At 34.9% G+C, this 14,935-nt stretch overlaps 1 protein-coding gene across 3 annotated transcripts in view; it reads right to left on the minus strand.

Annotated features, from left to right (window-relative positions):
• Positions 1-14,935, minus strand: part of MAP2K4 (mitogen-activated protein kinase kinase 4) — a 210,196-nt gene that overhangs the window by 32,504 nt on the left and 162,757 nt on the right. For all 3 annotated transcript variants that reach the window (XM_074312045.1, XM_074312043.1, XM_074312044.1), the window contains exons 8-9: positions 14,565-14,642; positions 11,839-11,987 (exon numbers count right to left, since the gene is read on the minus strand). In XM_074312045.1, coding sequence (XP_074168146.1) covers positions 11,839-11,987; positions 14,565-14,642 — 227 coding nt within the window. The remainder of the gene's footprint in view (positions 1-11,838; positions 11,988-14,564; positions 14,643-14,935) is intronic.

Consider the following 14,935-nt stretch of genomic DNA (forward strand, 5'->3'; position numbering starts at 1 on the left):
TGTAGGTAAGGATAAGCACATTCATTATACCATTTTCTCTTTAAAAAATAAAATTGGGGCAGTTAGGTGGTGCAGTAGATAGAGCACCAGTCTTGAATTCAGGAGAACCCGAGTTCAAATCTGGTCTCAGACACTTAATACTTCCTAGCTGTGTGACCCTGGGCAAGTCACTTAACCCCAGTCTCAGAAAAATAAAATAAAATTAAATTAAATTAATTATTTTAAAGGCACCATACTACAGTACAAAATGTGCTAGATTTGGAATCAGAATGTCTGGGTTTGAATCCTGAACTCTGTCACTATGACTTAGATGACTTCTGGCAAAGTAACTTACTATCTTTAAGATTAATTCTCCTTATCTGTAAAACAAGAGGATTGGGTGAGGTGAATTCTATTTCTTCTAACTCTAAATCTGTGATTCTATGATCATCATCATGTAGTGGGTTGGGAGCAGGGAGGAAGAAATGTCTTCATATAAATAACATTGTTCAAAAATGGAAAGTACCTGAGATATGATCTCATCTCACAGATGAGGAAATTGTCTCAGATAGATTAAGGAACAGACAGGCAGACAGAAGAGCATAGACTGGTTTTATTACTCCAAATCTAGTAATCTTTTCACTACTCCTTTTCCTCTATCACTTTATAAGTCCTATTGTGTCCAAAGGAATAATGAAACACCCTCCTTATTATACAAAAGTTCTTTTTCTTTGCAACAAGGGATGGTTCTGGGAATGAGAAAAAAATCAGGAAATGTCTGTGTGTAAAAAATAAAAAAAACTCTTATTAAGCTTTAAAGGAATAAAGAAAGATTCCTCTATTTCTTAGAAATCTAAATATAAAAAAGATCCTATTGATCCTCCTCCAATAAGAAGATCCCTTTGAAGTAGTCAATATTCATTTAGATGTTTAGACTTCAATATGTATGCTTAAACAAGCTATGTTACTAGCAATTTATTCTTTCTAAATTATAGACTTAAAAAAGGTGAGATATGATAAAAGCAAAAAGTAAACTCTTTTTTATTAAAGAAAATGAATAAAATTCTTGCAGTTGTATGAAGCTTCTGTGTTTCAGTTTCCTAAATTGTTAAATTTCCATTAAAGGAATTGGAATCTTCCTTTCATGATCTAGTCATATGAAAAAAAAATGCTTTATTTTTTTTTATTTAGAATTTTTTCCACAGTATATATGCATGAGTAATTTTTTAAAATAATATTATCCCTTGTATTCATTTTTCCAAATTATCCCCTCCCTCCCCCCAATGACAGGCAATCCCATACATTTTACATGTGTTACAATATAACCTAGATACAATATATGTGTGTAAATACCAAAAAATGCTTTATTTTTTTAAAATTAATTTTATAATTATAAATTTTTTTGACAGTACATGTGCATGGGTAATTTTTTTTTTTTTTACACCATTATCCCTTGTTTTCACTTTTCCAAATTTTCCCCTCCCTCTCTATTCCCTCCCCTAAATGACAGGCAATCCCATACACGTTAAATGTGTTACAATATATCCTAGATAGAATATATGTGTGTAAAACCAAATTTCTTGTTGCACGATAAGAATTGGATTCCGAAGGTACAAGTAACCTGAGTAGAAAGACAATAGTGCAAACGGTCTACACTCAATTCCCAGTGTTCCTTCTCTGGGTGTAGCTGTTTCTGTCCATCAATGATCAACTGGAATTGAATTAGATCTTCGCTATGTTGAAGATATCCCCTCAATCAGAATACATCTTCATAAAATATCATTGTTAAAATGTATAATAATCTCCTGCTTCTGCTCATTTCACTCAACATCAATTCATGTAAGTCTCTGCAAGGCTCTCTGTATTTATCCTGCTGGTCATTACTTACAGAGCAATAATAGTTCATAACATTCATATACCATAATTTACCCAACCATTCTCCAATTGATGGGCATCCATTCATTTTCCACTTTCTAGCCACTACAAAAAAAACTGCCACAAACATTTTGGCACATATAGGTCCCTTTCCCTTCTTTAGTATTTCTTTGGAATATAAGCCCAGTAGTAGCACTGCTGGATCAAAGGGTATGCACAGTTTGATAACTTTTTGGGCATAGTTCCAAATTGCTCTCCAGAATGATTGGATCCTTTCAAAACTCCACCAACAATGCATCTGTGTCCCAGTTTTCCCACAGCCCCTGTCGTATTTTTTCCTGTCATCTTAGCCAATCTGACAGGTATGTAATGGTATCTCAGAGTTGTGTAATTTGCATTTCTCTGATCAGTAGTGATTTGGAACACTCTTTCATATGAGTGGAAATAGTTTCAATTTCGCCATCTAAAAATTGTCTATTCATATCCTTTGATATTTATCAACTGGAGAATGGTTTCATTTCTTATAAATTAAGAGTCAGTTCTCTATATATTTTGGAAATGAGGCCTTTATCAGAACCTTTAACTGTAAAAATATTTTCCCAATTTCTTACTTTCCTTCTAATCTTGTTTGCATTAGTTTTGTTTGTAAAAAAGCTTTTTAATTTGATGTAATCAAAATTTTCTATTTTGTGATCAATAATGAACTCTAGTTCTCCTTTGGTCATAAATTCCTTCCTCCTCAAGTCTGAGACGTAAACTACCTTATGTTCCTCTAATCTATTTAAGATCTCATTCTTTATGCCTAAATCATGGACCCATTTTGATCTTATCTTGGTATATGGTGTTAAGTGTGGGTCCATGCCTAATTTCTGCCATACTAATTTCCAGTTTTCCCAACAGTTTTTGTCTAATAATGAATTCTTATCCCAAAAGTTGTTATCTTAGGGTTTGTCAAAAACTAGATTGCTATTTTTATTCACTATCTTGTCCTGTGAACCTAACCAGTTCCATTGATCAAGTAGTCTGTTTCATAGCCAATACCAAATGGTTTGGGTGATTGCTGCTTTATAATACAGTTTTAGATCTGGTCCAGCTAGGTCATCTTCATCTGATTTTTTTTTTTCATTAATTCCCTTGAAATTCTTGACCTTTTGTTCTTCCATATGAATTTTGTTGTTATTTTTTCTAGGTCATTAAAATAGTTTCTTGGGAGTCTGACTAGTATAGCACTAAATGAATAGGTTAGTTTAGGGAGTATTGTCATCTTTATTATATTTGCTCAACCTATCCAAGAGCACTTAATGTCTTTCCAATTATTTAAATCTGACTTTATTTTTGTGGCAAGTGTTTTGTAATTTTACTCATATAATTCCTGACTTTTCTTTAGTAGATGGATTCCTAAATATTTTATACTCTCGACATTTGTTTTGAATGGAATTTTTCTTTGTATCTCTTGCTGTTGGATTTTGTTGGTGATGTATAAAAATGCTGAGGATTTATGTGGATTTATATTGTATCCATCAACTTTGCTAAAGTTGTGAATTATTTCTAATAAATTTTTATTAGAATCTCTGGGGCTCTCTAAGTATACCATCATATCATCTACAAAGAGTGATAGTTTGGTTTCCTCATTACCTACTCTAATTCCTTTAATCTCTTTCTCAACTCTTATTGCTGAGGCTAAATTTTCTAATGCAATACTGAATAGAAAAGATGAGAGTGGGCAAACCTGTTTCACTCCTAATCTTACTAGGAAGGTTCTAGTTTATCCCCATTACATATGATGCTTACTGACAGTTTTAAATATATGCTCCTGATTATTTTAAGGAATAGTCCATTTATGCCTATACTCTCAAATGTTTTTAGTAGGAATGGATGCTGGATTTTGTCAAATGCTTTTTCTGCATGTATTGAGATGATCATATGGTTTTTGTTAATTTGGTTATTGATATATTCGGTTATGCTAATAGTTTTTCTAATATTAAACCAGCCCTGCATTCCTGGTATAAATCCCACTTGATCATAGTGTATTATCTTGAGGATGATTTTCTGCAGTCTTTTTGCTAATATCTTATTTAAGATTTTAGTATCAATATTCATTAAGGAGATTGGACTATAGATTTCTTTCTCAGTTTTCAACCTACCTGGTTTAGGTATCAGTACCATGTTTGTGTCATAAAAGGAGTTTGGTAGGACTTCTTCATTCCCTATTTTTTCAAATAGTTTATAAAACATTGGGGCTAATTGTTCTTTAAATGTTCGGTAGAATTCACATGTAAATCCACCTGGTTCTGGGGATTTTTGCTTAATAGCTTGTTCTATTTTTTTTTTCTGAAATGGGACTATTTAAGCAATTTACTTCCTCCTCTGTTAATATGTGAAGCCTATATTTTTGGAGGTAGTCATCCTTTTCACTTAAGTTATCAAATTTATTGGCATAAAGCTGGGCAAAGTAGTAACTCATTATTGCTCTGATTTCCTCTTCATTGGTGGAAAGATCCCCCTTTTCATTTTTAAGACTAACAATTTGATTTTCCTCTTTCCTTTTTCTGATCAGATTTACCAAAGGTTTATCTATTTTATTGGCTTTTTCATAAAACCAACTCGTATTTATTAATTTTTAATTATTAATTTTTATTTATTAATTCAATAGTTTTTTTTTACTTTTAACATTATTGATTTCCCCTTTTCATTTTAGAATTTCCAGTTCATGGAAGTTGAATGGATGCCCATCAATTGGAGAATGGTTGGGTAAATTATGGTATATGAAGGTTATGGAATATTATTGCTCTGTAAGAAATGACCAGCAGGAGGAATACAGAGAGGCTTGGAGAGACTTACATCAACTGATGCTGAGTGAAATGAACAGAACCAGAAGATCGCTGTACACTTCAATGCTGTATGAAGAGGTATTCTGATGGAAGTGGATATCTTCAACATAAAGAAGATCCAACTCACTTCCAATTGATCAATGATGGACAGAAATAACTACACCCAGAGAAGGAACACTGGGAAGTGAATGTAAATTGTTAGTACTACTGTCTATATACCCAGGTTACTTATACCTTCAGAAGCTAATACTTAATGTGCAACAAGAAAATGGTATTTACACACATATATTGTATCTAGGTTATATTGTAATACATGTAAAATGTATGGGATTACCTGTCATTGGGGAGAGGGAGTGGAGGGAGGGAGGGGATAATTTGGCAAAATGAATACAAGGGATAATATTATAAAAAAAATAAAAATTTAAATTTAAAAAAAAAAAAAAAGAATTTCCAGTTCAGTTTTTGGTTGGGGTTTTTTAATTTGGTCTTTTTCTAGCTTTTTAAGTTGCAGGCCCAATTCACTGATCTTTTCTTTCTCTATTTTATTCAAGTAAGTCTCTAAACATATAAAATTTCCCCTTATTACCGCTTTCGTTGCATCCCACAAATTTTGGTATAATGTCTCATCATTGTCATTATCTTGAGTGAAATTATTAACTGTGTTTCACCCAATCATTTTTTAGTATCCAATTACTTTTTGGTCTATTTAACCCTAACTTCTTATTGAATGTAGATTTTATTGCATTGTGATCTGAGAAGAAAGCATTTCTTATTTCTGCCTTCCTGCATTTAATTTCGAGATCTTTATGTCCTAATATATGGTCAATTTTTGTATAGGTTCCATGAACTGCTAAGAAAGTATACTCCTTTCTATCACCATTCACTTTTCTCCAAAGATCTATCATACCTAATTTTTCTTTTCTTTTTTTTTTTTAATTTTTTTATTTATAATTTTTTTCACAGTATATATGCATGAGTAATTTTTTAAAATAATATTATCCCTTGTATTCATTTTTCTAAATTATCCCCCCCTCCCTCTACTCCCTCCCCTTGATGACAGGCAATCCCATACATTTTACATATGTTACAATATAACCTAGATACAATATATGTGTGTAAATACCATTTTCTTGTTGCACATTAAGTATTAGATTCCGAATGTATAAGTAACCTGGGTAGATAGACAGTAGTGCTAACAATTTACATTCACTTCCCAGTGTTCCTTCTCTGGGTGTAGTTGTTTCTGTCCATCATTGATCAATTGGAAGTGAGTTGTATCTTCTTTATGTTGAAGATATCCACTTCCATCAGAATACATCTTCATACAGTATTGTTGTTGAAGTGTATAGTGATCTTTGGTTCTGCTCATTTCACTCAGCATCAGTTCATGTAAGTCTCTCCAAACCTCTCTGTATTCCTCTTGCTGGTCATTTCTTACAGAGCAATAATATTCCATAACATTCATATACCATAATTTACCCAACCATTCTCCAACTGATGGACATCCATTCATTTTCCAGTTTCTACCGACTATGAAAAGAGCTGCTACAAGCATTTTGGTACATATAGGTCCCTTTCCCCTCCTCAGTATTTCTTTGGGATATAAGCCCAATAGCAGCAATGTTGGATCAAAGAGTATGCACAGTTTGATAACTTTTTGGGCATAGTTCCAAATTGCTCTCCAGAATGGCTGGATTCTTTCACAACTCCACCAACAATGTATTAATGTCCCAGTTTTCCCACATCCCCTCCAACATTCATCATTATTTGTTCCTGTCATCTTAGCCAATCTGACAGGTGTGTAGTATACCTAATTTTTCTAATGTTCGATTTACCTCCTTAATTTCTTTCTTATTTGTTTTGTGGTTTAATTTATCTAGTTCGAGAGTTCAAGGTTGAGCTCTCCCACTATTATAGTTTTGCTGTCTATTTCTTCTTGCAACTCTCTTAACTTCTCCTTTAGGAAGTTAAATGCTATACCACTTGGTGCATATATGTTTAGTATTGATATGGCTTTATTGTCTATGTTATCCTTTAGCAGGATATAGTTTCCTTCCTTATCTCTTTTAATTAGATCAATTTCTGCTTTTGCTTGATCTGAGATAAGGATGGCTACCCCTGCTTTTTTGACTTCACTTGAAGCATAATAGATTCTGCTCCAGCCTTTTACCTTTACTCTTTAAGTATCTCCCTGCTTTAAATGTGTTTCCTGTAAGCAACATATTGTAGGGTTCTGACTTTTGATCCAATCTGCTATCCGCCTCCACTTAATGGGAGAGTTCATTCTATTCACATTTACAATTAAAATTACTAATTCTGTAATTCCTGCCATCATATTATCCCCAGATTATGCTTTTTTTCCCTTGCCCCCCTGAACCCCTTCCCCAGTATTAAACTTACGAGCCCCACTTGTGTCTCGCAGCCCTCTCTTTTTAGTATCCCTCCCCCCTCCTTTTAAGTCCTTTCCCCTTTCTTGTATCCTTCCCTTATTACTCTTTTCCTTTTTCTTTCCTCCCTTTTAATGAGGTGAGAGAGAATTCTCTGAAAAACAAATGTCAATTATTTTCTCTTAAAGAGCCAATGCTGATGAAAGTAAGATTCACACAATGTTCCTCCCCCTCTCTAAATTCCCTCAAATATGGTACATTTTCTTTGCCTCTTCTTGGGATATAGTTTCCTTCTTTTTATCTCCTTTTTCCCTGTTTTCTGATACTATCCCTTTTCCATTTCTATTTCCCTTTTTTATGTAATATCAATAAAATCAAATTATATATGTGAACTTTCTGTATATCCACAACAGAAATAACAGTTCTCAAGAGTTTCTTTTACCTTTTTCTGCTTCTCTTCGGTCTTGTGGTTGGAGATCAAATTTTTTTGTTTAGATCTGGTTTTTTTCTTAGAAACAAATGGAATTCCTCTGTTTCATTAAATGTTCATCTGTTTCCATGGAAGAAAATACTAAACTTAGCTGAGTAGTTTATTCTTGGCTGCATTTCAAGTTCTTTTGCCTTTCGGAATATCAGATGCCAGGCCCTTCAATCCTTTAATATGGATGCAGCCAGATCTTGAGTGACCCTTATAGTGGCACCTCGATATTTGAATTGTTTTTTCCTGGCTGCTTGCAATATTTTTCCTTAGTCTGATAGTTCTGCAGCTTGGCCACTATATTCCATGGAGTTTTGTTGTTTTTTTTTTTAGTGTCTTTTTTTCAGGTGTTCGATGAATTCTTTCAATGCCTATTTTCCCTTCTGTTTCTATTATCTCTGGACAGTTCTCTTTGATGATTTCCTGTAAAATAGAATCTAGGTTCTTTTTTTTATTATAATTTCGGCAAGTCCAATGATCCTCAGATTATCTCTCCTAGATCTATTTTCCAGGTCTGTTGATTTTCCCAGTAAATATTTGACCTTCTCCAGCTTTTCATTTTTTTGATTTTGCTTAACTGATTCTTGGTGTCTCAATGAATCATTCATTTCTATTTGTTCAATACTAATTTTTAATGAGTTATTTTCTCCATTCACATTTTTTACTTCTTTTTGTATATGTCCAATTGAGTTTTTAACTGAATTATTTTGCTCTGTGGAATTTTTTTCCATTTCACTATTTTTTTTTAAGTGAGTTATTTTCTTTTTCCAATTCACAAATCCTACTTTCTTGGGAATTCTTTATCTTTTCCAATTCACAGATCCTACTTTCCTGTGATTTTTTAACCTTTTCCAATTCACAAATTTTGTTTCCCTGCACTTCTTGCGAATTCTTTATCTTTCCTATTCGAATTTCAGGACCTTGTTACTCTCTAGCATAGCTTCTCTTTTCTTTGCCCATTTTTCTTCTGACTCTCTTTTGAAGTTTTTAATAGTCTCTTCTAGGAGAAGAGTTATGTGAAGGGGGCCAGGTAACATTTCCCTTCAGGGTATTATCTGGAGACTGTCTGCTGTTAGTCTCCTTGGGGTTGGAAACCCGCTCTTTTTCTGTATAGAAGCTGTCAATCGTTCTCTTCATTGTTGTACTCATTTTTAAAAACCTATGGGGTCTGCCTTTAGGACTAGGAGATTACCAGCTTCCTCTGAAGAACAGGGATAGTATGGACAGCAGCTGTCTTGTGAACAGGCTGCAAAAGTACAAGGGTGCTCTGGGAGAGTTCCCCCCCCTACACTGGAAGTGATTAGAGCTGGGCTGTGGGTGTGCCCAGTGAAGAACCCTCGCTGTGTAGCCTAGCAACTGCCCTGAGGCTAGAGGCTGAATAGTGAAAGTATCATAACCCCAAGCCAAAGCCCCTGTGGGGCTACGGATATTAGCAGCTGACCAGCAAAAGCCCCTGGGCACAAACTGGAAGCTCTCTGCCCTGGGAAGCACAGTAGCTGCTGTGGGAGTTTCCCTGCTGTGGAAGTTCCATTGCCTCAGGCTGAGCCCCCCACTGAGAGATTAGAGGCTGCCTCAGGCTGTATCCCACCCACTGCCTTGCAGGTTCTTAATTGCCCCAAGGAAAAGTCCCAGACAGCAGAAGTTGTGCCAGTATCTGCGCTGACTCACTTCCACTTTGGGGTAGCTACAGGTAGTTTCTGGCAATTTTTTTTAAAGTGACTTGATTTCTCTGCTGGTCTGCTGTTTTGCAAGCAGAATATAGCTATCAGCCTATGCCTCTGTCTCAGTAGCTTTTCTAACCCCAGAGGCCTCCCCAGCCCTATCTGCACAGTAAGCTATCACTGTCTGTACCGGTCTTTTTTTCCCCCACAATTCATTACAGACCTTTTCTGACAAAGTTCCAGATTCTCTTCAGCTGGTAAGTTGTTGTGTTTCTAATCTTTGTGGGTTTTACCAATCCAACACTATTTTTGAGGCTGAATTAAATAGTTGGTATTGAGGGTAAGGGAGAGCTTAGAAAGACCTTACTTCTCTTCCATCTTGGCTCCGCCCCCCCCCAAATGCTTTAACTCATTATTGAATGGAGAAATACAAATTAAGACAACTCTGGCATACCACTACACACCTCTCAGATTGGCTAAGATAACAGGAAAAAATAATTATAAATGTTAGAGAGGATATAGGAAAACTGGAACACTAATACATTGCTGGTGGAGTTGTGAACTAATCCAACCATTCTGGAGAGCAATTTGGAACTATGCCCAAAGGGCTATCAAACTGAGCATACTCTTTGATTCAGTAGGGTCTCTGTTCCCAAAAGATCCCAAGAGATCATAAAAAAGGGAAAAGAATCCATGTGTGCAAAAATGTTTGTAGGTACCCTTTTTGTAGTCACAAGGAACTGGAAATTGAGTGGATGCTCATCAGTTGGGGAATGTCTGAATATAGTATATGAATGTTATGAAATATTATTGTTCTATAAGAAATGATTAGCAGGATGATTTCAGAGAGGCCTGGAGACTTACATGAACTGATGCTAAGTGAAATGAGCAGAACCAAAAGAAAACATACACAGCAACAACAAGATTATATAATGATCAATTCTGATGGAGATGGCTCTTTTCAACATAAGATGATTCAGGCCAATTCTAATAGACTTGTGACAGAGAGCCATCTGTACCTAAAAAGAGGACTACAGGGACTAAATGTGGATTACAACATAGTATTTTCAGCTCGTTTACTTGCTTTTTTCCCCTTTTCTCTTTTTTTCCCCTTTTTGATCTGATATTTCTTGTGCAGCATGATAAATGTGAAAATATGTATAGAAGAATTGCACATGTTTAAGATAGATTGCTGTCTAGGGGAGAGGTATAAGGAGGAAGGAGAAAATTTGGAACACAAGGTTTTGCAAGGGTGAATATTGAAAACTATCATTGCATGCATTTTGAAAATAAAAAGCTATTTAAAAATAAAAATCTAAAGGTGCTTCAAGAGACTTAGAAAAGCCAGTTCAGTCTAAACCATGGAAATGCTCAAAAAATCAAAAGAATACTTTTTCCTCATAGCACCTGGTAACTATTTTAGTGCTTCCTAAGTAGATATAACATTAGACTAAGCACTGAGGAGATTAAAAAAATAATAAAAATAAAGTCTTTTAATGAAGAGTTAAGCTATAACATATCTAATAGGTAATATTAAGTTAATGAGTCAAATGAACTATAGACCAGTAGTTCCCAACATTTTAAAATATAATAATCTTCTTTTAAAATAAAAAACCCAACATCATACTAAATATAGTGATCAAAAATACTTTCTATAATTTCATCTTTGTATTCCTAGTGTCTTAAATAGGAGTTACATCTGTTATTTAAGTGATATAGAATTTCCAAATGGGGAAATTTTTTTAACCATTTCAGGTCTGAACCTTTTCTGCCATCTTAACCCAAGGTCACACAGCCAACAGATGTCACAGATTGAACTTAACCTAACTCTTCTTGGCCCAAGTTTAAAGTTCTCTATTCACTATATTACAATCTCTTGGGTATAGTATTATTAAAGGCTTATTGGATGAATCATTTTATATGAGTTCATGGATCTTTGCAGTGATGCTACAAGCCCTCCAGTCAAAAAAAAAAAAAAAAAATAAGAGTTAGAAAAGCAGAGGGGAATGGAAAGGATGTTCCAGTCACAGAGAAAAGGCAAGAACCAAGTATATGAAAGGAATAATAAATTTGTAATATAAAGGGAACAGTAAGAAACAGAAAGTGGATGAAAAAGAAAGTAATGATTTTATTCATTTGCTAATTTAACCAACATTTGTTAATCATCTACTATGTACAAAGCACGGTGCTAGACACTTGAGGAGATTCAAAAGCCCTTGTCCTCATGAAGCTTATAATCTGGGAGGAAGATAACACTCAGGTAACTATAACATGAATTAAATAAGTACACTAAAAATTTGCAAAGTAGTGCAAATGTATTATAGTTAACTTCAAATTCAAGACTAAAGAATTTGGATTTAAATCAATAGGCAACATGAACCACTTTAGTTTCATTTTTCTTTTTAAACAGTAAAGCTAACATGATCAAATTCCTATTTCAGGATTGTTAAAAGGTTTTCCATATAGGACAGATTGAAGGGTAAGAAACTACAATGAAGAGGACAGCTTCTGCACTACGAGAAACTGATATAAGGATGAGATTTCCAGATAAGGTTCTCTCACATTGGGGTGAACTTCAATATAACAACTATATATTAATATCAAGTTTCATTGTGTTAAATACTCACCACAAGTTGACAAAGTTAATGAAGCTTGGGGAAAATTCCCTTTCCTCAGAATTACTCAGCTGTGGGGGGTCTCCTTTTACTACTTGTGTCAGCTGATCAAATACGCTGTTCCACTTTGGGTAAGGGAATCGGCCTGTAGCCAGCTCATACTGAGGAGAGGAGAGAAGTAAAAGCAACATTCACTCGGAATCATTTAACAGCACATATACGTGGCTTTAAAATCCAGGCCCCCCAAACAAAAGTTCTGGAAAGGCTCTACCTAGGACCCCAAGACACGATCCCAGTAGGGTCAGGGTAATCATTTTAGGGACAATGTAGCATGGAGCTCACATAAAACTACAATTAGAAATCAGGCAAATAAAAGAAATTTCATATCAGACAAATTCCAGGACTTTGGGCTATAGAGCTACCTTAGAAAAAGGACATGCTTGTGTGTAGGTAGAGCTCCTTGAGTCAGATTAGAAATCTAAACACATCTTGAAGGGACCTCAGGGGCCATATAATCCAACCCCTTCATTTTACAGATGAGGAAACTGAGGCCCAGGGAGGGTGAGTGACTTGCCCAAGGTCACACAGGTAGTAAGCATCAGAAGAGATTTGAATTCAGGTCCTCTGACTCCAGAGCCAGTCTTCTTTCCACTGTATCATGCTGCCTCCAGTTCAGAGACTCCTGAGTCCATCCAGAGTGCATCCAGAGTAGATAGCTCTATCGTGAAGGGCATCTGAGAGGTGAGGACGAGGGAGAAGGTAGGGAAACAGAGTCTAAATGGGTACACCCCGAAGGTGATGCAAAACATTCTCTCCATTGAGGGGTTCTCTGAAATAGGTCCTAGGGACTTGGTATTAGGCTACTGATATCAGAGGTGTACCCAAATCTAAGCAAAGGACCCAGGTACGAGTCTTGGTCAAGCACTTCCACGAAATGAGGAATGAACATAGAAGATAGGAAAACCAAATATGAACTGAGTTCAACAAACAAATATGAACTGAGTTCAACAAATCTCTGGAATACCTTGATTTCTTGTCCTGTTATTTTGTTACTACTAGACCATTTAGTTACATCTAACCAGAAGCATAACGTCCACCCTTTACCTCAAAGTAGGTTTATAGCACTAGTATTTATGACCATCCCTCAAAACCATGCAAAACAAAATCTGAATATATCTCACTTAAACCCCTAAAATACTTGGCAATTTTCTTATTCTTACTCTTCTCCTACAGAATTATTTTAGAAGGAATCTAGTCCTAAACAAGAATTCTTTCTAAAAATATGCAACAAATGGTCACCTAGTATATGTATCATATAAGATATGCTTTTCAGAAAAAAACATGTAAATGGATAAAACAAAGTACTGACAAAATCTAATTTCTTTATACTGACAGCTAATTAATGTTTTGGCCATGATGTCATTAGACTACTGAAAGATTGGAGAAAAAAATCATAATTGGAGAGAAATTGTTCCACAGTTCTCCCCAATTTAACAACTCAGGAGGAGTGAGGTAGAATGCTAGTAGGCCCAGGACAAAAGGATAATTCAAGGTTCTTGGGGAGTCCATTAAATTATTCTCCTTACTAGATGTTTCAAGAAGATCATCACTAGGGGTTGGTTACCAAGTGACAAATCTAAATTTGATTACAGACCTTTTTTTTTCTTTTCTTTTCTTTCTTTTTTTGGGGGGTGGGGGTGCCACTAGGACAGTTGAAAGGAATTGTTTTCTTTCCACCTGGGGATGTGGGGATTTGGTTCAAATGCATCTAAAATATATGCCTTTCCCCAAAGTAGGGACTAAAGTCTCATATCACCACCTGGTAGCCAATTCTCCAGAGAAAGACCTCTTTAATATAACCTAGTAAGACTTAAGGTAACATATTAGGAAAAGCATTAAATTTTATGTCAGAAAGCTATGAGTTCAAATCCTGCCTCCAATACTCACCATTGCATGACCATGGGCAGGTTACTTAACCACTGTAAATTCAATTTTTCCACATATAAAATAAAGACAATATGCCTGTACTACATACTTTACAGATATCTTTTAAATAGCAAATTAGATAGAATGTGGGACAAACAAAACCATAAGTTAACTGGAAGTATCAGCTATTATCACCGCTTGCTGTTATTGCCACTATTAGCTAGGCTGGCCACTCAATGACAAATACAATCCCTTGAAGGCTCCATAAAATTAACTTCATAGAGCCAGTAGCCCTGGAGAATAGCCCTGTTGGCAAAATCTTTGAGAATTCAGGGTAAACACTATACCATGACAGAGCACTGGAGGAAGACTATAGTGAATAAACCAAGACACAGAAAAAGAAAAACAAAGATGATGGAGACCCCCTCCCCTTAAAATTTTCAAGCAAGTGACAGTATGAGTAGACAAATACTTTTTAAAATTGTTTTTATGTAACAAATAAAATGACTCTTTAAAAATAAATAAATAAAAGAAGCACTTGCTTTCATTTGTTGATATAAGCTAATTTTATCATAATATTGTAACAAAAGGATTTTAAATCCAGGGACATATCTAATTGACTTGAGATTTACTCTTTATAGCCATGAGTCCATTAAAAAAGAAAAATTAGATAGGAAACATTATATGGATGTCTTCTACATGTAGCAAAACATTGTGGAAAATACTTTTTTTCATGCTTTGTTGTTCTTTTTCAGTTAAAAAAAATTTTAACAACTTGGAAATCAAGTGTAAAATGAAATTATCTAACATACCAGTGTGATTCCCAGACTCCACACATCAGAACGGACATCGTATCCTTGTCTTGATGCACTTGGGTCTATCCTTTCAGGCTAGAATAGAAATGGAAGCATCAAAGTAACATGCAATTTTAACATGGGAAAAGAAAATCAGAATAAATAAGCAAATTATGTGCCTTTTACTAGAAGTTACAATCATTTGGGATTCCATTTTTTTCCTCCAAGAAACTCAAAATATTTTTATTAAATTACACTCACTGGCACAATCCATCAGGAAGAAACTAAATATATCAAAGTAAGTTGCAAGAAAAACAATATGGATATTTCTCATTCCACTATTAAGGACCAAGAAGTGATTACTATGAGGGTTGGTAGTTATTATTCAG

Source organism: Sminthopsis crassicaudata, chromosome 4 (genome assembly GCF_048593235.1).
Source record: "Sminthopsis crassicaudata isolate SCR6 chromosome 4, ASM4859323v1, whole genome shotgun sequence".
Taxonomy (NCBI): Eukaryota; Metazoa; Chordata; class Mammalia; order Dasyuromorphia; family Dasyuridae; genus Sminthopsis; species Sminthopsis crassicaudata.